At 36.9% G+C, this 27,363-nt stretch overlaps 1 protein-coding gene across 9 annotated transcripts in view; it reads right to left on the bottom strand.

Annotated features, from left to right (window-relative positions):
- LOC137240881 (ethanolaminephosphotransferase 1) overlaps positions 1-24,318 on the bottom strand; it is a 55,253-nt gene extending 30,935 nt beyond the window's left edge. For 3 of the 9 annotated variants that reach the window (XM_067767812.1, XM_067767813.1, XM_067767805.1), the window contains exons 1-2: positions 24,107-24,312; positions 7,894-8,183 (exon numbers count right to left, since the gene is read on the bottom strand). In XM_067767812.1, the coding sequence (XP_067623913.1) occupies positions 7,894-7,950 (57 nt within the window). In that variant the 5' untranslated portion in view covers positions 7,951-8,183; positions 24,107-24,312. Of the gene's footprint in view, positions 1-7,893; positions 8,184-23,676; positions 23,807-24,106 lie in introns of those variants that run through there. The other 6 variants (XM_067767809.1, XM_067767811.1, XM_067767808.1 and 3 more) reach the window with 6 other exon arrangements.
- Positions 24,319-27,363: the final 3,045 nt, after the last annotated feature.

Here is a 27,363-nt window from a genome sequence, read left to right on the forward strand (position 1 = left end):
CAATATATGCTATATACGTAAGCATTCGCTGAAATTTGAACCCTCTAGCTCTTAAAATAGGGCAGTAATTACGAAAAGTTTCTTATCTGAACAATCGGTTGTGGGGGATATATGCTATATATACGACCGATCTCATCAATTTTTTCAGGCAACAATATGTGCAATATACGAAAGTATATGGTGAAGTTTGAAGCTTCAATCTGTTAAATTGAGTAAGATATTACAAAAATCCTCTTTTTCTGAAAAATCGGTTGTATGGGGGATATATGCTATAGGGGTCCGATCCGGCCGGTTCCGACAAATGTCTAATCGGACACCCAAATACACCCGCTCACCAAATTTTATCAAGATATCTCAAAAATTGAGGGACTATTTTGCATACAAACAGACAGACGGACATACGGACAGACGGACATGGCTAAATCAACTCAGCTCTTCAACCTGATTATTTCGGTATACTTAATGGTGGGTCTATCTATTTTTCTTTAAGGACTTATAATTTTGGGTTCGTGACGAAATTAATATACCATTTCATTTTCATGAAAGATATAAAAAAAACAATGACAATAGTAGCAACAAAATGGGTAAAAAAGAATTTTTATTTTATTAAAGTTGAAAAAATTATAAAACCCGTAAGACATGGATATAAATAGGACTTATCCGACAGCACTTAAAGGAGAGATTGATACTACCCGTTCAGGCAAAAACAATTAAAATTGGTCTCTCCATAGGACATGCTCAAACAAAAGGGATCACTGCAACCCATAAAAAGGTCTCATAACTGGCTATAATGGCATATTCCTTTGCGACTTATCGCCGAATCATCATAGACGAATTGTATTTTTGCAGGGTAGCTCATCATTTGTTTATCTTTATGTGGTCAATGACATTCGCCAACAATTGTATGAGCGTTTAATCAGCACACACGAGCGCTTTGAAGAATAAATGTATGCATGTATGTAAGAGCGGCCGTCAAATGTGAGCGTTATCACTTTGACTATTCATTCGTTGATTTGTTGACAAGCTCTATGTTTATTCTACTTTTATAAATATGAATCTAAAAACTTGTGTACACTTAAAAGTGTAAATATGAGGGGAAAAATAGAATAATACAAAGGTTCGCTTGACATTAAGTCGATCACTTCAAAAAATATAAAAAGTGTTTCGAAACAACAATAAAAACAAATTACAAACGATATACAATTTACGATATTGACACTTGTGTAAATAGAACTGCCCCATTGCAGCCTATTTGTGTTAATGCCTGTGTGTATATTTTTAACACACGAATGTAGCTAACAATATCTACTTCTCTCCATTTACTCATTCATCCATCAAGCCTTTGACATTTTGATAAGTGTAATTTGATTGTTATATTTTCATTCATGCAAAGTTTACTATGAAGCAATATAAATTTAATTGCGCATTGTTGTTGTTTGTTGTTTTACTGTATGTTAAATACTTGTTAGTTTATTATCGCTTTTATTTAGCTATATGCATGCATACATACATACATTTGTTTTTTATACCCAGCTGCAAGGCCGTAGAGAGAAAATCCAGGACGGGTACTAAACAATTTACGGGCCCCCTTATAAAAAAATCCACTGATACATTTGATTAACTTGAATTAATGACGTCTCATTCATGAATCATTATTGATGGATTACATCAAAAAAAATTTTTGCCACATCAACTAAATGATTTTTGGACTAAGAGTTGACAATAAAATAAACACAGAATATTTACTATTTATACTATTTTATTGTAACGTAGAAATAAAATTCTCTTTTAATAGCCACATATTGTTTCAAATAATATTTTCTAGTTATTTGGTAAAATTTTTTAACATTTCTGATAAATTTAATGATGATTATAAATTTTAATTATTCAATATAGAAAGTTTGGATATCAAGGAGTGGCTTTACCTGCTTTTTTCGCTGCAAACTTTTTATAATATGTAAGTAATATCAAAATTAACTGTCTTGCCAAAGCGTATTGAACACAAAGCATGGGAAGTCCAGAAACTCGCTCTTGAGATGAACAGGATCTATGAAAGTTTTTGATTCTTAAAAGGACGCTGAAGGAACGTTCTGCACTAGCTACAGTGACAGGTATAGTGCAAAAGATACGTAAAGCAACACAAATGTTGGGGAAAATCGAATACAGATTTTGAACATATGTAGATGGCACCGTGGTGTGATGGTAGCGTGCTCCGCCTACCACACCGTATGCCCTGGGTTCACACCCTGGGCAAAGCAACGTCAAAATTTAAAAAATAAGGTTTTTCAATTAGAAGAAAAATTTTCTAAGCGGGGTCGCCCCTTGGCAGTGTATAGCAAGCGCTCCGGGTGTATTTCTGCCATGAAAAGCTCTATATGGAAACTCATCTGCCTTGCAGATGCCGTTCGGAGTCGGCATAAAAGGATGGATGTCAAGTTGACACCATATATACGGATTTTTCCAAGGCTTTTGACACAGTTTCGCACAAATTACTTCTGTGGAAACTTGAAAATATGGGCTTTCACTCAAGCTTTCTGTCGTGGCTGAAGTCCTATTTGGAAAATAGGATATCTTTTGTTGAAATCGAGAGAACTAAGTCTTATGAATTCTCAGCAACTTCGGGTGTACCACAAGGTAGCATCCTTGGTCCTATTTTGTTCTTAATGTTTATTAATGATGTTGGCTCATGCATAAACTATTCGAATTATTTGCTTTATGCTGACGACTTAAAACTCTTTCGGAGAATCTCCTGTACTTCTGATGCATTGCGTCTGCAAGAAGATCTGAATGCTATAAATAATTGGGTCTGCCAAAATAATCTGCGACTCAATATTAGCAAATGCTAACACATGACGTATACTAAGTCTATGAATGTGGTTTCATTCGCGTACTCAATTTCAAATGTAACTCTTGCGTCAATTAATGAGTTTCGCGATCTTGGCGTAATTTTTGACTCATCTTTTACTTTTTCTAATCATGTAAACTTTCTCATACCAAAGGCTTATACCAACTTAGCTTTCTTGCGACGATATGCCAAGGATTTCAAGGACCCATATACCAGGAAAATCTTATACAATGCCTTAGTGCGTTCCAAGTTAGAGTATGCATCAGTCATCTGGAATCCCATATACTCCTCACACTCTTTAAGAATTGAAAGAATTCAGCGCAAGTTCATACGATTTGCTCTTCAACCTCTGCACTTTGTTAATCTCCTGCCACCCTACAATGCAAGATGCATGCTTATCAATGTCTTGCCACTTGAAGTTAGACGTCTTGTTGAAAACGTAATGTTTATTTTTGACATAATATCCGGTGCCATTGACTGCTCAAAACTACTTGGGCAGTTGACTTTCAATGTCCCTAACAGAGCTCTCCGCTTTCATAGTACATTCCGCGTTGAAGAGCTGCGTTCGAATTACTTCAGTTTCGCACCTCTTCTAAGAGGTCTTGTAGAATTTAATCGCCTATCCAGAAGCATTGACCTGGACTTTGCCATGCCAAGGCATGCATTGAGTCCTATTACTTATCTCAGTAAAACTTACTTAAAATTGTTAAACTAGTACTAAGTTAACCTGTAATCTAGTCAGTAAGGTTGTTACCATTTGACTTAATAAAGATATGAAATGAAATGAAATGAAAATATGTAGGTCCCGTCCGACCAATTTGTAGGGAAAATCAAGAGGAGCACGACGCACATTGGAGAGAAGCTCGGCCTTAGATCTCTTCGGAGGTTATCGCGCCTTACATTTATTTTTATTTATTTAGATGGCATTTAGCAATTCCAATGGTGACAGACCTTTATCAAAATTTGCTTCGTAAATGTGTTTCAAGTGAATTATTTCGCATTCTAATCTTTGAGAAATGTCCGACTTGTATTTTTTCACCAATTTTGCTGCGCTCGCCCGAACCGTAGTTTCATCCATGTCTTCAAATTGCCACAAAAAGGAAAACGTCTCGCTGAAATTTCCCATAGCTGCAAATCGTTCAGTAATGCCAGTGATTACCGAATCAACGATCACCAAGAATGTATTGTTTTTAAAATCAGACTCTGAATCATCCTTAATCATTTCATTTAAATTATCTTCAGAACGTCTTTTGGGTTTTCTCTTTCGAATGTCCGGAAACTTTGACGAGATGTTCAATTGAATAGCAACTGTTTTGCATTCGGTTAAAATTGTTTCCCAAACAAATCAGCTAATAAGGCATCTAGATGTCGGACCTTAACATCTATGGTGGCGTCTCTAGCTTGGAGGACCACGTTTCTTTCATTAATGGTAGTCAGTATTTTGAACCAAGTTGAGATCAGCGATTTTCTGACCAGTTTTTGGTTACAATTCTCGAAAGCCAAAAACCGTTCTTGAATTGTAAAATTTGTTGCTTTCGAATTGAAATGGAGTTAGCTCAAAAAAAACGTAGTCAACGTGACTAGCACCGGGCATAGCATCAACGAAAATAGCAAAATACTTGGCTTTCTTGCCTTGATCTAATATAGTTTCCCTCACGTGCTGTGCACACATTTCTATAAACTCGTTCTGAATGTCTGGGGAAAGGTAGTGATCTTGTAAACGTTTGAGCTGCCGTTGTGAAATCCTAATTTTCTCCAAATGATCTCTAAGTATCGGATCATAATGGCTTATGAGATCTTAGATGCCCAAAATGTCGATTGTTTCATTCACCAAGATATACTTAGTCCTTTGAAAGCTAGGCCTCTTTCACCCAAAAATAAAATAGTGTCCAAAATTTTATACAAAATTTCTTTCCACTTTTCAGTTTCAGTGATTAGCTGGTCATTTATAAGTGTATCAATTGTAGCCTCCTTTTGAATTAGATTTTGTAAAGATCGCCATTGAATATAACATTTAATGTGATCTTGAGTATTTTCGTGTGATGGCAGTTTATCGTATAGCTTCTTCCATACCTGGAATTCCGAATATCCGCACAACAAACTTTAGGTCGATTTAAAGTATTGGGGCTTAACAGACGACATGGCAGGCAATAAAAAGCATCGCTATTGGCATTCCACACCAACTAGTCACGCTCCACTTTCTCTCCATTTGGCAAGATTCTGTTTAACAACGAGGTAGGAAATGCCTCGTCATCACAATCACGTTGAAAAATAACAGGACACTTTTGATGACCTCGACGAATTATTTTGTTGACTTCTTCAGATCGAAAAAACTCATTATTCACGGTACCGATATCGAAGTCGTGTAAATAATCTGGACTTTGATACAGAGTTGGTGGTATTGTTGGAAGACTTTTTGAAGATGAACCTTCATCAGTGTCACCACGAAAACTTTACGATGTCGGATTCTATTAAATATACATTTTTGTTTGATGTTTTTCTTGTCTCCTCAGGCCCAGGCAAAAAATAATTATCAATATTCGTCGCTTTTGAAATTCGGCTTAAAATTTGCACATGGAACAACTAAAGACTCTCCTGAATTAAAAAAAAATGCCATGGTACCTCTAATTCGCGGGCCCCCTGCGAAACCCCGGGCCCGGGGGAATCCTCCCATTACCCCCCCCCCCCCCTCTCGTGGGCCTGCCCAGCTGTACTTGTAAACAAGGTATTATAACTTTGATTGGATAACGGATGGTTGTACAGGTATAAAGGGAAATCGAGATAGATATAGACTTCCATATATCAAAATCATCAGGATCGAAAAAAAATTTGATCTAGCCATGCCGTCCGTCTGTCCGTTAACACGATAACTTGAGTAAATATTGGGATATCTTCACCATATTGAAAATGAGCGATATCGGATGATAACCACGCCCACTTTTTATATATATAACATTTTGGAAAACACAAAAAACCTGATTAATTAGTAAATAATACACCTAGAATGTTGAAATTTGACGTGTGGACTGAGATTCTGGATAAAAATTACAAAAAAATTTTAGATGGGCGTGGCACCGCCCACTCGTGATAAAATCAATCGTAACAAAATGAAAGCTTTGAAGAAAAATTAACGAAATCGGTTAAGGACCACGCCTACTTTTATATAAAAGATTTTTAAAAGGGACGTGGACGAATAGAATAAGCTATATCTTTGCAAATAAGAGCTTTATATCAATGGTGTTTCATTTCCCAAGTGGATTTATAGCAACAGATAGGAAAAACTTCAAATTTCTAAAAATGGGCTTTTACGACTAAGCAATTTTCTATGTTTCGGGTGCCATACCTCGAAGAAAAATTTGTTCAGAATAGAACCATATGTATTATTGCGCACCCTTGTAACACTATTAAGCACACAAAACAAACAACAACAGCATTTCAAGTGTACAGCTGGGTATGTAATGTTCGGTTTCACTCGATTGTTAGTGACGGGTTATAGTGAAAGTCCTGCTTTTATTACACAAAAACGCTGTTTATTTTTATATAAACAAATTTCTTTCTACGCAACATTTGTAGATTTCAGATGAATTAGGTGAATAGTGAAAATATTGATTGCAATTCAAATAACACGGCGTATCAATGATCTTATATTCACCAGCATCAAAGTATAGACAGTAAGCAAAACAAAATTGAGGAAAAGAGCACCGCTTTATGCATTTTGAAATATCTGAGGTTTTCGAAAATGTATTGAAGCAAAGAGGTTTATTATTTCATGATATTTTTCAATTTTTCAAATCAAAGGTACTTCCAAAGAACCCACAGATTCAAGAGATCATTAACAAGCAAATCGACGAGCTGATAGACAAAGATTGTATCGAACCATCAAGCATCTCACACAGAACACCAATAGTTTTGGCAAAGAAGAAGAATGGTAAATGGAGACTCTGCGTGTATGGGGGCCAGTGCCGGGTACTTACCAGACACATACCCGTTTCCACGTAGTCTACACATCTTGGTCAAATTGAAATCTTTGACCGGGCACTGCAGGAAGGCGATATTGAAATTTCTCAACTCATTATAATGGTTTTGAAGCCAGGTAAGCTTACAGATGATAATTCCAAATATCAAAATGCTACCTTGCAAGTTTGGGTACGGTACGTGGTAATCGAGAATGTAAGCGAACGGTAAAAAATAAGTGTAAGCGTAATATTCAGAAGTGGTTTGATGTATGTGGGAATCCATAATGTATATGAGAGGTAGGCGGAAAAGCAAAGAAAAAGGGAAAAAAAGAGGAGGAAATTGCCGAGCACAAGCAACTCACTATCCATCAGCTTTCCTCGTCGACTCCTTTTCACGAGCTTGGCAGCCAAACGTGTTTAAATACAATCGAAGGAAAAGGCCGATGAGTTGACAAAGGAGAATGCAGCACTCGATGAATCGACGGCAGACTTCCCAATCTGTTTGCAAAAATCAAAAGCAGACAGAAGGTACATATAATAATTCAAGCGGAACGGTGTGGATAGAAGAGCGAGGCGGCAAAACGTCTAAGATCATGAATAAATCTTACGAAATAAGACGCACAAAGGCTTACAATGGACAAACTAACTGGAAGAAGCCTTTGAGCACGTTTTGTGTTCCTGCCCTACTCTCGCGAAGTCCAGGCGGAGGAGGAAGAGGGTGGCCCGCACTTCGCTGGAAGGACCAGGTGGTGAAATAGTCGGCTGTACGGTCTATGAACTTTGTTTTTTCTAATTTAATCGTTTTCTATGTATAATAATTTAATATAATATAACTTCTAAAATACATATTTTAAAAAAATAATAAACTTGGTCTTGAAGACAACAAATTAATATAATAATTAATTATTTACAGACCAGTAAAACCAAACAGAACATTAATTTCGCTAAATAAATAATAATTACGATCCCTAAACTTGGCGAATTTTCCTTCACTATACATTAAATATTCAACGTGCCATCACACATTTTTGATATACTTTCACTTTGTATACACACATATGTATATAAGCCGTTAATAGCAATTTAACTTACCTTGTAACGTTCGAAACCCTTCAGATGGGTATCCGTTAAATATTTAATACCAAACATGCTTTTCCGATTCCACACACCCAGTCGAGGCAAAATTTATTGCAGGAAACGGTAGATAAATGTTTGTCTAAAGATGTCGCTTTTGCTGCGTTTATATTGCAACAGCAAGTAAATTGAAAGTGTGTCAGTATATGCACTTTTTTATTTTAATTACTTCGTTGATAAGTAGGAATATTTAAAATTTCTTTTATTTAATTTTCGTTTGCGTTTTTTGCGAATTGTGCTTCATTAAACTGAAATTTAAATTAATTAATTTTTTCACTGAAGGCAGGTGTAGTTATTTTTATGTTTTTTTTTTTATATGTATGTGTTATTTATGTATAGGGTAGGTATGTATGTAGGTGCACGAGGGTTTTAAACAAATTCAGAAAAACGCAGCTACAAAACCATTAACGTGGATGGATGAAAGTTACCACGCCACTGCACAATTTCCACTCATTAATTAAACTAGCGCATTTTTCTTTAATTTTCAATCGAACACACAGAAATTCGTTAACACTATCATGTTTGACATGTTGTTAAATTTATGCAGATTAATACAGTGCTTCCCATAATAATGTGGTAAGGATTTATTGGAACATTCTGCAAGTTTTTTCATTAAATTTGGCAAAAAAAAAAAACACCAAATGTGTGCAAATAAAAACAGCAATTTCACAAAAATGTACTATAATTTCAAAAAAATATCTGAGTTTCTGATGAAACAACATGATATACCCCCGCTGCGTGATCTCAAAGATACATTAAGCAGAACTTCAAAGCAAAATGTAAACGCATTTTAAACATGTAAGAATATGTTTAATGTTTGCTTAGCGAAGGAAACAATACCAGCAATCTATAGGCACCAACTACCAAAGTTTGCCAAAAGCTTCGCATAGCGAAACAGATATAGACCTTTTAAACTGCTTGACTCCGCCGGTAAAGTTCTCGTTAGAGTCGTTTATAATCGCCTTGAAATTACTATCTAAGAAGTAAAACTGGTTTGGGTTTAGAAAAGCGTGATACACCTTTGGCAAAGCAAACACGCCTAAATACGTGCCTAAAGAGGCCATTCATGGCACCCAATATTCTAAGCACTTCCAATTGACGAAAAGTTTTGAATATACTGGATCCTAGGTTAGGTTAGGTTAAGTTAAGTTTTTTTTTTCCTTAGGTCTCTACACGCTAGCCGCGCTTCGAGAAAATGTATTATTTCTTTTCTTGTATCTATTCATGTACATAACTTGAATTTAAAATTATTATAACTTAATATATACATGCTTGTGAGTATAGTTGATGATATGATTTTATGAAACAATACTGTCTGCAACTGGATACAGACGTGAGTTTAAATTTCAGGTATTTAACTTAGCATACAGTGTTGAATATTTGTTATTGCAATGAATTAAAGATTTTTAGTGTACTAAATATATTACTAATAAATTTCTTGAAAGACTCGATCAATTCTTGATTCCGTGAAATATCTATTATGTGAAATATCTATTATGTTGAACGGTTGGGTTGTATGTTGAGCTCCTTGCAAAGAGTTTCATGAATTCTTCTCGCATTCTGGTACCTGGGACACGAGTAGATTAAGTGACTAATTGACCGTGCTTTTCCTTCGTTGCATGCACATAAGTCTGTATCAATAATATGGAAGCGATCCAAGAAGGCTTTGCAGAACCTGTGACCAGTTAAGCACTGCGTCATTTCGAATGAAATTCCAAATCTTTCAATGTATATCTCTGCTTCTTTTGGCGACTGGAAGAACATTTTTGTGGTACTGCCTGTCGATTCATCTGTGTATTCACGACGCCATGCTTCTTGCGTTTCTTGTTGTATAATTGCTTAAGTATAGCTTATTATATTGGAAACTTTTTGTAAACAGGACTTGTAGTCAGATCTGCCGCTTCCTTGGCTGCTTTATCTGCTTGCTCATTTCCGTCGATACCAGTATGAGCTTTTACCCAAGAGAAATTAATTTGGTTTTTTTGACGTAGAAAGAACAACCGCTTATGTATTGACGGTATTAATGGCGTCGTACTGCTTCTATTTTTGATAGCTTCAAGACATGATTGGCTATCGATAAAAATGTGTAGGTTTTGTGTTGCCAAGTACCTTTGAGCCCAGAATAGCGCAGAATCGATCGCGTACGTTTCAGCTTGGAACACGCTGCATACATTGTGAAGCTTAAATATTTCTTTTTCAGAAGTTCCATCTGGATGGATGATAATAAAGGCCGATCCGCATTCTCCCGTTTCTAGTTTGCTTCCGTCTGTAAAGATCTGTGTGGTATGATGTGCTATTAAGCTATCAATTTCGACCTGTCTACTGATTTTGCTATATTCAATGGTTTGCCGATCGGCTGGGTGTAGCAAGTCTTTCGGATGTATATCTCTATCTCAATCAACTTCTACTGGTAACCCAGGTTTTCCGCCTTGTTTTCTGACCTCGTATACTTTGCTTATTTCTGCAACTTTAAGATGGAGTGGCGTGAACGCAGCTAGTGCTAGTGCAGAAGTTGCGGACATAGTGTGAAAGCCACGTATCGCTCTTATAGCAAAACTTCTTTGAAAAGATCGGAGAAGCTTACGGACACAGTAGTAGTTAGTTGCTCCTCCCCAGACACTTGATGCGTAAGTAATCACGGGCTCGACAACTTGTCTGTATATTATCGCAACATTTTCGGCATGAATTCCCCATGTAGGTCTCACATATTGGCATATATTATTAAAAATTCGTTGCGTTTTTCCAATGATATAGCGTGGATGGCTGATAAAATTTAAATTGTTATCTATTATAACTCCGAGAAGTTTTATAGAATCTACGAACGGCAAGTTAGTTCCATTTAAGTAAATTTTTGCTGTTCTTGATTTTTGTGTAAGCGCTATTGCCTTCGTTTTATCATCACCAAATTGTGGTTTGACATCGTTTCCCCATTGATGTATTTGGCATAAAGCAGCATTAGCTATACATTCGAGCTCCGCGCGTGTTTTTGCGGCCACGGTAAGGAGCACATCATCGGCAAATGCTTGAATTTGGCATCCATTTGGTAGTGGCATGGTAAATAGGCTATCTAAAATTATGTTCCAAAATGTAGGGCCACATATGGAACCTTGGATACACCCTTTTGACATTGATTTTTTGGCAGTGGCAGTTAGGTTAGCTTAGGTTAGGTTAGTTTAGGTTAGGTTAGGTTATGTTAGGTTCAAGTGGCTGTCGTCCACATCGGAGCGCCACACTTAGGCCTTTATAGGCCCATTGTGAAACCACACGGATTTGTTCCTACTCTATTAACCAACCACTTTGTTGAGTTTGTGAAGCTAACTAAGTGTCGTGTATTGCCCTCAGCTATATCAGTCAAATCTACGAGAAACATATTGCCGATAAAACGTTGCCATCTTCTACCGAGGGCTGGACATTCACAGAGTAGATGCCTAACAGTTTCAGGCTCTTCTTCGTTGCCGCAGCTTCTACACTAAGCATTAAATGGAGCACCAATCCTTTCCGCATGCGGTCCAATATAAACATGACCAGTGAGAAGACCTACAACTAAGGAAATATCCCTCTTACGGGGGGTGAGAAGCTCTCGCGATCTCTTCTCATTCCATTCCGGTCATGTGAGTTTTGCCGTGTGGCATCTATCATGATGCTTCCACCTGGCTCACGCTTCCACCAGTACAGCCTCTTTGTGGAGAGCGGCAAACCCAACATCTTCCAGGATGGCGAAAGTGGAAGGGAGGTACCCCATCTTGCAAGCTCATCTGCCATCTCATTACCTGGTATGCCCCTTATGTCCCGGAACCAATACCATATGCAGAGTAAACTGTTTAGCCATCACGTTAAGTGATCTGCGACAGCCTACTAAAATTTCAGAGATTGTTGTGACGGAGTCAAGGGCTTTCAGTGCTGCTTCACTGTCTGAGAAAATATAAATGTGCTTCTGAGAGACTGCGCTCTGCCTAAGGTAGTCCACAGCGTCTTGTACGGCCGCAAGCTCGGCCTAAAATAAGCTACAGTGATCCGGAAGGTGAAACGGTCTTTGTATGTCCAATCGTTTCGAATATACACTCCCTCCTGTGTACATCTGAATGCTGTTAGTGGGCCAATCAGGGTATTCACCCACTGATCCCTCTCGGGGATTAATATCTCGTATCCCTTGTTACAGTTGGTATGTGGTTTGCAGAAATCTGTTCATTCTGATATGCAGAATCTGTCGAGAATTTCAGTATGGTTGCAGTGAGACCATGTGGTCAGCTTCCTCGTCCTAATAGCTGCACATGCTGCATATTTTATGCCTATTATGGGTAGTAGTTTCAGTATTACATTCATAGCCTCCGTTGCCGTTGTGCGGATGGCAGCGCTTATGTATAGTAGTTCTGGATCATATACATGTACATTCTTTGAAGTTCGGCTTCTAGAATACTAAAAACCAGCTTGCACGGAAGAGTTTCATATTGCAGGCGGGGTTCAACAAAGATCCATGCTATGTCTACTCCTCGGGTACATAATGAACTACTGAGTATCACGGCTTAAAGTGTGCTAAGAGGCGTAACAACTTTTCCGGTTCGCGGATGATATATCACTGATGATTGCTGCCAAGTAATTTAGTAAAATGAGCGAAAGAAACAACACAAGAATAGCCAGAATCAAAAACAAAATACACATAAATTAACCAAACTGATCGGAAATTACCGTTAAATACAAAAACATAGTTTTTCTAACACTGATTACAACTTTAGCAACAAACGGCAGGAGTCATTGCTCATATTAGTCAGGAAGACTGTGGTCAATTATCTGGGAACTAAGACTAAGAATATGATATTCAAGCGGTTGTGTAGCATAGCCTATTTAAGAGGTTCGTAAAGTCATTTAAAGCTTCTTGATCCCCCAATTTTCGACCTCCCGAGTCATATTTATTTAGCAGGCGTGCCTCTAGCGACCTCAAGTTCGTCACGGAAGAAGGCCGAAGGGCTGACATAGACAGTTTGGAAACGTACCGCATTTGTATCCGGCAGAGTTTCATCACCATCGATAAAACTCCCCATAAACTTGGAGAATATAAAATATGGCAACAAAAAGGTATTCTAAGCCGCTTTCAAAAATAAAAAAGCAAATACGGCACCAATTACTTGTAGGCATTGTTAACATCTCAGATACGGGAGCTCTGAAAACAACCCCACGGCTGCACTGTATGCCATTCTGCACATTTCACCTGTAGACCTGTTGGCAAAAAACATAGCGTTAACAACTGCAACGATGCTCGAGGCAGCCCCCAGCGGGTCAGGGGATCAGAATATACCCGCGGTAGGTATGCCTGTCGTAAGAGGCGACTAAAATACCAGACTCAAGGGGCTGTGTAGGGCAACCCTTCAGGTTGCCAGCGCAATATATAGCTTCTCCAAACCCAATTGTTAACCTCACCTATCCGCGTCGAATCCGGTTTCACTAACAGACGAGGCTCTGGCGACCCCAAACTCCTCATGGAACTTTGGGGCGGGGAGGGAGCTAATGGCCTGAAGATTTAATGTGGCCACATAAATCGTTCCCGAGATGGTCGGGCTAGCACCTGAATGGTGCTGTGTTACCGGAGCGTACCGCATCTGTATCCGGCAAAGGACCATAACACTCCCCAAAGCCTTCGGGGAGCAACCTTATCGCTACAACAACAACATGCTCGAGGCAGCTTGAGCGCAGACCATACGGTCATAGTCATATAGCGTGATCAATACAAGGCGAAGAGATTGATTCCGTATCTGCTCTTTGAAGGGGCTCTTAGAGTCACAATAGATGTGGACTCCGCGTTTTGGCATCACATACATTTAAATAAGGCTTGGTCAGTGACAGCAGATGTAGGAAGTGCGTTGTCGTTTTCTCGTAGATCAATTTCTTTTTTCGCAAGAATTAACACAGCTCAGTAGCATTAAGGCCCACTTGCACAACGGCACGTTATCTTTTTAACTCAGAGTTAATTTGAAAATATTTTAAAAAATTTATGAATTTAACCCCTCGTGTCAGGTTAAATCGGAGTTAAAAATATATTTTTCCATTCTGCAAATGGGCCTTAATATACAAAAGATATCTAAAAAACGTCTGTGCGGTCCTTGTCATATAATTGTGTCAAGCACTGTTTATTATAAAAACTGTTCGCACATTTTTAACTTTTTAACTTTTCTCACTGTTTTTGTTGTTGTTTTGTTATGGCTCGCAGTACTACTGTATTAATTATATATTTCTTTTATTTTTATTAAAATGTTCGTTGTTGTTATTGTACTGTGTGTATAGTAAACGCATCTGCTTTTATGGCCGATTTTATTGTAAGAAGTCAGAGAAAGAAAAGTAAAACTTTTTTTTTCATTTCATGGCATGTCACAGCCGTGCATCATTAACCGTTCTGTTCATGAATAATTTTTCTTTTTAGTTCGCATGGCTGGGTACACGGGTACCACAAGGCAGTTCATACATGAGAACTACTAATGGTACCTGGGTATCCCAGCCATGAGAACTAGTAATAAAAAACTAATTTTAGTAATAAAAAACTAAATTATTAAAAAATCATCTTTATGAAAGTATTGCGACAAATATTAGTGACACTAAGTTGTACTCACATCACTAATCTGACACTAAGTAAATAAAGCCACAACAATAAAGCAAGCAGGCACTTGTATCTACATCAGGGCCATTCAAAACTGAAAGTGCACCTGTATTAGTGAGAGCACAATCGTGCGGGTAAATTGATTTTTCATGTAGTCGCTTACTGGCAAGCAACGAGCTAACAACAAATATATGTATCGCGCATAATTTTTCATACATATTTTGATACCGATCAGCCGATACCCATTACCGATGTTGCTACGCCAAGTGCCAAGCGACGACTAACTCAATTAACGAAGGCAGAGCGAATCATATGCGTGTGAATTGAGAGGGCACAATTGTGCTATGAAATGAATAGCCCTGATCTACATAAACGAATCAATCATTATGTCTACACATATGTACGTACACGCAGCGGAGAGAGGCGCACAAACACATGCATATATCTGAGATACTCCCGAAAGTACGCAATCATCGATGAAAGTATCACTCACATATACACGCGCATATGAGAAGCTATAACGTGCATCTGTAATTATAGCTGGTGAGTTTATAGCTGATAAACAAATAGTAAACTATAGAAACGCTTAGAAATATGCAAACGAGGAAACCGAAGAGTATAAAAGCCGCGCCAGCTAAGGTATGGCAGTCTAATAAAGTAGTGTAATAAAGTCCATTTTACATTATTGTAATATTGAAGTTATTCAACAGTTTAGTGACTACTAATAAAAAACTAATTTATTAAAAAAATCATCTTTATGAAATTATATTTGAAAAAATTTTCTCTCCTTTTTGTAGAAAACTTATTCCCATACGATGCCACACAATTTTAACTCGTTTCTATTCGGCATATTCTCTGTGCTTCTTTCATTTACTTTAATTAAAGATTTTTTCAATTTTCGATGCCTTAAAGCAAAAGATATAAATATATTACTTAAAGGTTACATATAAGGCAAAGCTAACCGGCTACTACCGGTGGTCATCTCGCCCTCCCACCCCCTACATCCATGAGGAACTTGGGGTCTCCAGAGCCTCGGCTGTTAAAGAAACAGAATTCGCCACGTGGAGGTTGACAATTGGGTTGGAGAAGCTATAAATTGCACTGGTAACCCATTTAAAGGGTTGCACTTCGCAACCCCTTCAATCAATTTCGTATTTTAGTCGCCTCTTACGACAGGCATACCTGCCGCGGGTATATGCTAAGCCCCTAACCCGCTGGGGGTCGGATGTCAATTTAAATCAAATAGGTCAAATATATTTTAAAGTGTTAAAGTGTTTATGCTTTTACACGACGAGTGTCGCAGTATACACTTATCTCCCAAATTATTTATAACTTGTTTCCTGTTATTTACAAATATTTTAAGCTATGCAGAATTTTTATTAGCTTTGAGATGATAAGAAACTAAAGTCACTTAAGATTACTTTACAGATTATTATTTCGATTTTGTGACGTTTAACAAATAGAAAGATTACAAGGCAATTGTGAGCCATTGCCCAAACTGTCGCTCTCATTAACAGAAATCGTTAGAAGATCTGTCATATGAAGTATCAGCTAGTTTTAACGGTAGATGGTGAAAACATTTTATTTATACAATCAAATATTTTTGGAAGCTCATTCAGCTTACTTTTTTATTTTAAGGCCCGGTTTTTCAGAAGTTGGTTAAACTAAGCTTAAACGAAGTTTGCTTAAACTCTAGTCAAATTTAAACTCGCTTAAATTACTCAACAGTTTTTCAGTCACAGTTTAAGGCCGGCTTTGGGGTTGCTTTTTTTGTCGGCAACATTGGTTTTTTATTATCTAGATAATTTGTAGATACGGCAACAGGTGGATTTTGTTTACCTAACAAACTTGGAAAAAAAATTCTTCAGCGAAATATATATCTAGTTCCGGAGGTGATAATCAACATCATTATTTATTTATTTTTAAACCAGATAGTTCTCGAGTCCAACTTCATTCTCCCATCAATCTTTGAAAAATTTTGTAAAATTAAGAGTTTTCGAGTTGATCTCCAACTTCATTAATATTTTCAATTATTATCCAAATTGCGAGAGATTTTGAGAAATATAAATTTCTAAAATTAATATTCAACACTCCGGTTTATATCCTACATTGGATATCGAGTTGAGGTGGAGTTGAGAAAAAAAATCTCTAACGTAGCTGTTTATTAGAAGCAATAAATTCCTGGTTCACAGCAGTAATGAAGCGTAATTAATCAAAAATATTTTATATATATTTTATATTATTTTCGTCAAAATACTGTAGTATGGAATTTTACATTTGAGTCCAGTTAGAGAACCACAAGTTGTTAATTAAATTTTTTCAACTTAAGTAGTAGCATTTTTTGCTTTATAAAAAATCCCTCTTTTGCTGAGTACGCTATGATTCTCGAGTTAGACACTGTTTGGAAACAACTCTTGAAATTTTAGAAGTATGCCTAGTTATCAACATGAGCTCTAATGGTACTCAAGCCATTAAATGTTGGGTATATTCCACGTCATTTCGAACGAATGCAAATAACTGGTAGGTTAACTAGAGTTTAACCCTGCCAGATCGGCCTCTTAAGTTCAGCTTAAACTTCAGTTAAAGTAGACTGAAAAACTGCAGAATAAGTTTAAGCGTAGTTTAACTGACAAACTGTGTTGAACTTGTACTGAAAAACTGGCCTAAGTATTTTGAGATTAGAGACCAAAATAAATAGTGCCTAAGATGCTAATTGAACAGAAAATATATGAAATATATGCTGTCATTCTTGTAAAACGCCCAAAAACTTGTAATCAAAGGACCAAACTATTTTTCTATAGAACGGACCTGCGTGAAATTGGATTCCAATGTATGTTGCTATTTTATGCGAATCTAAATTACTTATACTACTTATTATTGAACTAAGCTTTATATTACTATTTATTTATATAGCATTTGAAACTTAATTTTCATCGCTCTGCTATAAATATCATAAAACACATATTTGATTTATTTACAATTAATAGGGCTGGGTAAATTTGTGTGAAATGATTTTTTTTTTTTGTGACAGTTCTAAAAAATACAACCGCTCCTTCTCAAGGTGTACTTCGGAAACCGTACTTTTACTTTAGAAACCGTAAAATTGATTTCAGAATAAACCAGGGACGGAAAATAATAATTTTTTTTCGGAGTCGAAAAGGCCCAGATCAAAAAATTGTCCTAGGTGAAAATGTTTGAGTTCTCAGGTATCCCTATAGCAATATCATGTCGAATCATGTATTCTTTTTATTTTTTCCATAAAAGTCCACATATAAAAGTAAAATCTGTATTTTTATTTTTTGAGTCCGATAGAACTAGTTAAACTCGGACTTTTAAAACAAATGTCCTGAAATAAAAGTTAAATCCGGACTTTTATTTTTTAAGGCCAATATAAAAGTCCGGCTTGATAACAAAGAAACGGCTTCTCCGCACTAAAATTTTTTTTATTTCGGATAAGCCGTTTCTTCGTTATCAAGCCGGACTTTTATTTATTTTATTTTAAAAAATCCGAGTTTAACTAGTTCTATCGGACTCAGCTAATAAATATCGGAAAATAATTTGTATCTCGATCCAAATATATTAAAAGTACAAAATTAATAGTTTTGCAAGGAATTATATTATAAAAGGAATAACAGTTTCCGTCCCTGGAATAAACACTTGTTTGTCAGAAGCTGTAAAATATTTTTCAGAATAGTAAATTTTACTTTTTCTAAACAATATTCTACGGTTTCTTAAGTACATTTGAAAAAGTTATAGCGCTCTTAAGCTTATCTCAAGTCTCTGGAATTAAAAGAAAGCCAGTTTTTTCCATCGGTATCTCGAAAACTCTTTGAGATGTGGAAATTTGTTTTCCTTTCCTGGTGTTCTTTTTGAACCCAGAGCTCACAGAGTATATTAACTTTGATTGGATAACCGTTGGTTGTACAGGTATAAAGGAATCGAGATAGATATAGACTTCCATATATCAAAATCATCAGTATCGAAAAAAAAAATTTGATTGAGCCATGTCCGTCCGTCCGTCCGCCCGTTAACACGATACCTTGAGTAAATTTTGAGGTATATTGATGTAATTTGGTATGTAGGTTCCGGGCATTCATCTCAGATCGCTATTTAAAATGAACGAAATCGGACTATAACCACGCCCACTTTTTTGATATCGAAAATTTCGAAAAATCTAAAAAGTGCGATAATTCATTACCAAAGATGGATAAAGCGATGAAACTTGGTAGGTGAGTTGAACTTATGACACAGAATAGAAAATTAGTAATATTTTGGACAATGGGCGTCGCACCGCCCACTTTAAAAAGAAGGTAATTTAGAAGTTTTGCATGCTGTAATTTGGCAGTCGTTGAAGATATCATGATGAAATTTGGCAGGAACGTTACTCCTATTACTATATGTATGCCACTCCCAATTTAAAAAAAAAAATTTATTAAACTCAAATTTAAAAAAAAAAGTTTATATCTTTACCGTATATAAGTAAATTATGTCAACATTCAACTCCAGTAATGATATGGTGCAACAAAATACAAAAGTGGCTCCGCCCTTTTTCATTTAATTTGTCTAGGATACTTTTAATGCCGTAAGTCGAACAAAAATTTACCAATCCTTGTGAAATTTGGTAGGGACTTAGATTCTAGGACGGTAACTGTTTTCTGTGAAAAAGGGCGAAATCGGTTGAAGCCACGCCCAGTTTTTATACACAGACGACCGTACGTCCTTCCGCTCGGCCGTTAACATGATAACTGGAACAAAAATCGATATATCTTTACTAAACTTTAATTAAACTTAGTTCACGTACTTATCTGACCCCACTTTATCTTGGTATAAAAAATGGCCCAAATCTGACTATGACCACTCTCAACTCTTCGATATCGAAAATTACGAAAAATGAAAAAAATGCCATAATTCAATACCAAATTCGAAAAAAGGGATGAAACATGGTAATTGGATTGGTTTATTGACGCAAAATATAACTTTAGAGAAAACTTTGTAAAATGGGTGTGACACCTACCATATTAAGTAGAAGAAAATGAAATAGTTCTGCAGGGCGAAATCAAAAGCCCTTGGAATCTTGGCAGGAATACTGCTCGTGGTATTAAATACATAAATAAATTAGCGGTACCCGACAGATGATATTCTGAATCACCCTGGACCACATTTTGGTCGATATCTTGAAAACGCCTTCACATATACAACTAAGGTCCACTCCCTTTTAAAATACTCATTAACGTCTTTCATTTGATACCCAATATCGTACATACGCATTCTAGAGTCACCCCTGGTCCACCTTTATGGCTATATCTCGAAAAGGCGTCCACCTATAGAACTAAGGTCCACTCCCTTTTAAAATACTCATTAACACCTTTCATTTGATACCCATATTGTACAAACAAATTCTAGAGTCACCCCTGGTCCACCTTTATGGCAATATCTCGAAAAGGCGTCCACCCATAGAACTAAGGCCCACTCCCTTTTAAAATACACACTAACACCTTTCGGTTGACCCCTTATCGTACAAACAAATTCTAGAGTCACCCCTGGTCCACCTTTATGGCGATATCTCGAAAAGGCGTCCACCTATAGAACTAAGGTCCACTCCCTTTTAAAATACTCATTAACACCTTTCATTTGATACCCATATTGTACAAATTCTAGAGTCACCCCTGGTCCACCTTTATGGCGATATCTCGAAAAGGCGTCCACCTATAGAACTAAGGTCCACTCTCTTTTAAAATACTCATTAACACCTTTAATTTGATACCAATATCGCACAAACAAATTCTAGAGTCACCCCTGGTCCACCTTTATGGCGATATCTCGAAAAGGCGTCCACCCATAGAACTAAGGCCCACTCACTTTTAAAATACTCATTAACACCTTTCGTTTGATACCCATATTGTACAAACGCATTCTAGAGTCACCCCTGGTCCACCTTTATGGCGATATCTCGAAAAGACGTCCACCTATAGAACTAAGGTCCACTCCCTTTTAAAATACTCATTAACACCTTTCGTTTGATGCCCATATCGCACAAACAAATTCTAGAGTCACCCCTGGTCCACCTTTATGGCGATATCTCGAAAAGGCGTCCACCTATAGAACTAAGGCCCACTCCCTTCTAAAATACTCATTAACACCTTTCATTTGATACCCATATTGTACAAACAAATTCTAGAGTCACCCCTGGTCCACCTTTATGGCGATATCTCGAAAAGGCGTCCACCCATAGAACTAAGGCCCACTCCCTTTTAAAATACTCATTAACACCTTTCTTTTGATAGCCATATCGTACAACCAAATTCTAGAGTCACCCCTGGTCCACCTTTATGGCGATATCTCGAAAAGGGGTCCACCCATAGAACTAAGGCCCACTCCCTTTTAAAATACTCATTAACACCTTTCGTTTGACACCCATATTGTATAAACGCATTCTAGGGTCACCCCTGGTCCACCTTTATGGCCATATCTCGAAAAGGTGTCCACCTATAGAACTATGGCCCACTCTCTCTTAAAATACTCTTTAATACCTTCCATTTGATACACATGTCATACAAACACATTCCAGGGTTACCCTAGGTTCATTTTCCTACATGGTGATTTTCCCTTATTTTGTCTCCATAGCTCTCAACTGAGTATGTAATGTTCGGTTACACCCGAACTTAGCCTTCCTTACTTGTTTTTATTTAGCCCACATATAGGAATAGGAGTAATGCTCTTGCCAAATTTCATCATGATATCTTCAACGACTGCCAAATTACAGTTTGCAAAACTTTCAAATTACCTTCTTTTCGTGAGATGAGTGCCCAGGAACCTACATACCAAATTTCATTAAGATACCTCAAAATTTACTCAAGTTATCGTGTTTACGGACGGACGGACATGGCTAAATAAATTTCTTTTTTCGCCCAGATCATTTTGATATATAGAAGTCTATATCTATCTCGATTAGTTTATGCCGTTACGGATTACCATTATGCGAACAAAGTTAATATACTCTGTGAGCTCTGCTCAGCTGAGTATAAAAATGTACTGCACTGAAAAGATAGGATTGTGAAAGAAATGTATTAAATCGTTCGTCCTTTTTATTCGCCATCACTGTTCTTAATATGAAATATGAATTTCATATGCAAAATCGTATGGAACAACAACAACGTTTGGCAGCAATAGCAGATGAGAGTAACATATCTACCAGAACAGCCCTAAAAAACCTGCAATGTCGGCTGAGCATTTCACATGGTGCATTCATATATGTATAGCTGATGCATATGCGATAATACTCACCAAAATATGGTGTAAAAGATAATAATAAAATAATAAACATGATGTTAGCTCCGCTTGGCACAATGATTGATAAGTTTTCCCCCACCGGGTTAGGGGGATTTGAATATACCCGCGGTAGGTATGCCTGTCGTAAGAGGCGACAAAAATACCAAATTGATTCAAGGGGTTGCTAGCGTAATATATAGCTTCTCCAACCCAATTGTCAACCTCACCTACCCGTGGCGAATCCTGTTTCATCAACAGCCGAGGCTCTGGCGACCCAAAGTTCCTGAAGGAACTAGGGGGTGGGGAGGGCGGTATGGCCTAGATGGTTTAATATGGTCATAAGTCGTTCTCGGGAAGGTCGGGCTAGTACCCTAATGGTGCTTTATTACCGGAACGTACCGGATCTATATCCAGCAAAGGACCATCAAGATCGACAACACTCCCCAAAGCTTTCGGGGAGTGTCTTTATCGTTAATACAACATTGTTAAGTCTTTTAATAAAATAACGAAAGCGTTCGATACGGCTTTCCTGCCACTCGAATTGCTGACTCTTAAAAGCCCCCTTATTCCTTTCGCTGTCTCTTCCAGCCGCCTAGAGCCTCTTGCTCTTCATAAAGGGTGACGCAGCAACGTTTTCGCGCGGAAAAGGTGTTCTCATTGAGCTTGCACCTTTTGGTGGATTGGGTCAACCAATACTATCTAATGCTGGATAAATTATACTGCCAAAATGATTTTTTACGCTCTCTGCTTCGTATCCTTCTACATTGCTTTTCTCTGTTTGGACCTTCCTGCCAGTTTCAAAAGAAGCTCATAGATTTTCTGCTACGTTTGCTCCATTTTTCATCTGTTCTGGCTTGTGATTTTCTTAATCGTATGAATGAATACCTGCCCGACAATGCGGGTTCAGCGATCAAGTGTAAAATTTAGAAAATAAAAGCCCGTCCGCCACAGCAGCGCCCTTTGTAATTGTATGTAGGGTAAAGCCCTCAGTACTTCCCGTCGCGACCACGAATTGGGAAGACCGCTAAAATACCACCGGTAAGCATAATATTTTACGGAGACGTGAGATTGTGCTGTTGAGAAAAAAAAATATTGGTAAGTAAAGCGCCAAATACACGACACGAACATTTCCGCGTACATTCCCGTTATGTCATGTTTCTGCGACCTTTTGCGCAAACTGTTCGTGCGTGTATGGCGAAATAGCTCATAATCGTAGTAATTTCTGAACGGAACAGACGTGCGCGGAAAAGTAAAATGGACAATAAAAAATTTCTGAGTTAATTTATTGAAATGTATAAATCTTTGCCATCATTGTGGCAAGTAAAAAGCAAAGATTATTGTAATAGAATTAAAAAGAATAATGATTATGCGACTTTAATCGAAAAATTAAAAGAAGTAGATCCTGATGCCACAAAGGATACAGTTATTGCTGCAGCACAATTATTGTCCATACTCATCGCTGTCTGAAAGAGAACTAATGTTCGGCCAAAAGTTCGTATGGTGTATGGCCAAAGCTGCGAACAAGATTGCGGAATATTCGCGGAAATGTTCGTGTCGTGTATTTGGCGCTTAACGGACAGACTCTTGTAGGTACATATACAGTCATTCTCTGCAGGCGAACACGCGAGCACAAAACAGCAGCAACAAACAAATTTACGACTACAATGCTTCCCTAAGTGCACATGCACTTAAATACTGTGCGTATAGCCCTCGTCATATCATATTGAGAGATAAACATTTAGTATCTTTTTTTTTTTGTCGCGATGCGGATTTAAATTTATAGATTAAATTAATATGTTTTACTCTGAAGTTTAATTCACTATTAACAAAAATGAAATTAAATAATTTGAATTTTCAATTCAACAAAAAAACAAATTGTTATTCACTATCGATTTTTCCACTTTTGCTTGTTTTGTTGTAACCTTTTCAACTGCAAAGGTCACTTTCATCACTTTCAATTGCCAAATTTTAATTAATAGTTTGCCAGTTAGTTAACAACTCTTTTGCTCGTCTTCCCTATCAAACAGCAAAGAATAAATTCATCCACATTAACCGTACCGGCTTTAGCATGGCGGGACGATACAAGGTGGCAGCATGGGACAGCTGATTATGAACTTTTTTTATTTCATTTGATACATCAACTCCCGGCGCAGTACGATTTTGACATTTGTCCATTGAATTTACAAAAATAAAGTACATGAAATTTTTATTTATGTTTGTTGGTATGTAGCCATGCTGCCACCTTGTATCGTTCCGCCATGGGCTTTAGGAAGAATAATAAACTTTTAACACAAAGTTTGTAAACACAGGAGAGACCAAAATGTGAGCCTCGTCGATGTCAAGTACGGAAGGATAGTAATTTGACATTTGACGTTCGGTACAAAAGCAACGTTTACTCGCACAATATCAATAGACACTTAAATCGAGAGAAAAAGAGGATGAGGACGATGCAACTACAACAACAAACTCATCCTCCAATATTTACTATGCGGTACAAGAAACCGACATTTACTGCTCGCGGCTTTGTTCAAGACTGACTAATAAATTTTTCTCAGACACAAAGCAAAGTAAAAGTAAAAAAGCAAAATCAAAAAGTAATAAAACAAGAAGAAGCATCAACAACAACAGCAGCAAATAAATTCTGGAGTACGTACCTACATATGTATCTCTGTTTCGTTGGCCTCCACGTACAAGCAGCCGAGGCGCATCACGCGATATGCCGTACCTATATGTTGAACTTTTGTTGTGCCATAAGCTTTGCACAGTGGGTAATTTAATGGCGTGTAAAAAAGTTCGAGCGCCTTGATGTTGTGGTAGCTACCGTTCGGAGTCGGCATAAAACATGTCGGTCCCGTTCCACCAATTTGTAGGAGAACTTAATCATGAGCACGACGCAAATGTGAAGACAAGCTCAGCCTATATCTTCTCGGAGGTGAATCGCGTTAACTCGAGAGCTAACCTACGGATAAGATGCTATTTACCTCTTCTTATCAATTTCCTGCTTTTCAATTAAATCTGGCTTGAAATCTGATAAGAAAGGAATGACGATGTTATATTGAAGCGTGCCAAATTGAAAGCCAACAAGTAATTTGTTGTATTTGCTTTGTGTGGTTAATGGTGTTGTAAGGCTGCGTTATTAGGCCTTTAGGAAAAGTGGGCGTGTCTTTAACCAATTTGGATTATCTTCTCTCTTTATAATTTGGCAAGAAAAGTGTCTCTGACAAATTTCAATGTAATATCTCTAACGGCTTTTCATTTACGGGTTGTTAAACTTTCAAATTTTCTTCTAACGCCCATATTCCAAAATTTTCGGAAATTTGTGTATTGTGTCATTGAAACCAATCTTCATACCAAATTTCATTAGCTTAGCGGTATTCGTTTTTGAATTATCTCATTTTTTCCATTTTTCTAAATTTTCAATATCGAAAAAGTGGGCGTGGTTATCGTCCGGTTTTGCTCATTTTCTATAGCAATCCATTCTGGGTCCAGATAAGCCCGCAAATAACTGACTTGCAGAGCTCAATTTGAATTTATCAAAATAAGAATTTACTTGTTAATTACCTACTAAGTCGAAAGTAGAATTATTTCTCAACTGTCAGATGGTTGTCAGATAAACGAGGTCGCCTAGTGCCTCCAACAATAACATGAATACCGTGACGCAACTTCACTGACTCTTCTTCTGAAATACTTCTTTGTGTCTTCCTTCAACATCAAATCTATGCGCTTCTTTTTCCAGTTAAGATTAACTAGGAGGTAATGTAGGTCAATAATAGTATACAGTCGGTGGTAGATTTGCCAAGCTTGAAGCCGTACTGATAAAGTGCAATCAGTCGGCCTATGTGGGCTTGAGTCAAACAATACGCTGAATTGAATGTCAATTGCGATACTATTTAAGAATACCGATTTTACGATATTGCTCAGTTTAAAGGATCTTCTTTCTCATAGATTGGGAAAGGTTTACTTTAATTTCTATAGCCAGGCATGCACGTAAGTGCTGTTCGGCTTCGGTCAACCGATTAATCGGCAATATTATTATTATTATTATTATTATTTTATTTATTACGGCCAAAAAAGCCTAATTCATTGTATAGTACAATTTACAAAATTCATAATTGTTTCTTAAAACTATTTCATTAAAAAGAAATGAGTATATTCATTATTTAACTAGTATTAAATATTTAAATTTTTACAATATAGAAATAGTTGTTCTTTAAACTTAACAACGTTTTCACAGTCTTTTATCTCTGCTGGTAGTTCATTATACATTTTATAGCCTACGTATTCAAAGGTCTTTTTTTAGAACTCGGTTCTTACTTTGGGCAGTCTTAAATTTCTGCTACTCCTAGTTCCATAGTTATGGATCTCATGATTGTACTGTATCATATCACTCAGATAATTTGGTAACATTCCCTGTGTTATGTAATGTATAAACTTCAAAGAGTAATAACAGATTAATTGTTGTTGTTGTTGTTTTTCACGATTCACATATAAACATGAGCAAAACAAACTATTTGGGCGAATGCAATAACATAAGACAACTGTCTATCAGTGAATATAATTAAACCTAATTAAATATTTTTTTTTTTTTTCATTGGGCCAAGTAAGAATTTTAATAATATTTTTATTGGAGCTTTTCGGCCGGGGTTTTTTCCTTCTTAATAAAACAACGTTTTATTTAAACATCCTACGCGTTTCGACGCAATTTTTGCGTCTTCATCAGGGATTTTTTTAATTATCCGTTTATTACAAAAACGAAAAACAACTACATTAATACTTGCTATTTTGAACATTTTTTTAGAATTTAACAAATTTGACTTACAATTTTTTGTACATTAACACTAATAATTTTTTTTGTTAAATAACAATTAAAATATAGAACATACACATCTATAAATACATCATTGATACACTGTACACCCTTTGCTTTCACCAGTCAAAAATCTACTGAGATTGCACTAGTATAGGCGCAGTTTATGCAGTCAACAGCGTCTCTATAATTTACTGTTCTCGCAATGTTTTGTTGTATGCGCAATCCTTCTATCGTCATTCTTCTTCTAATTTTGTTCTCCACATCCAGTATCTTTACATTGTCAAAATCAGCTGTGAGGTTTTGATCAGTTTTTGGCATCTAGTTTGTGTTCGTTTAACCTCGTTCTTATCTCCCTTTTCGTTGTACCGATGTAAACTTTATCACAGTTTTTGCCTTCTTTGTCCATGCATGGGATTTCATAAATCACGTTGCGTAGTTGTTCCTTTTTCATTTTGTCTTTGGTTTTTGTGTAAATGCTTTAAATTGTGTGATTTGGTTTGTATGCATAGCTTATGTTGTTGGTTTTGATAATTTTGTGCAAGGTGTTGTTGTCTGTTAGGCTTGGTATATATGTGACTACTGTGTATATTCTTCTGTTGCTATCATATGTTGTTGTTGTTGCGGTATTACTCTTTTTATGTTTTGTGTTATTTTCGGCCGCGGACATTAGAGCATCTATTATTTTATTAGGGTACCCATTTTTTTTGTAAGTATTGTTTTAGTGATTTTCTTATTTTCTTTTATGAACTCCTGTTCGCTCAAG

The sequence above is a fragment of the Eurosta solidaginis genome, chromosome 2 (genome assembly GCF_040869045.1).
Source record: "Eurosta solidaginis isolate ZX-2024a chromosome 2, ASM4086904v1, whole genome shotgun sequence".
Classification (NCBI taxonomy): domain Eukaryota; kingdom Metazoa; phylum Arthropoda; class Insecta; order Diptera; family Tephritidae; genus Eurosta; species Eurosta solidaginis.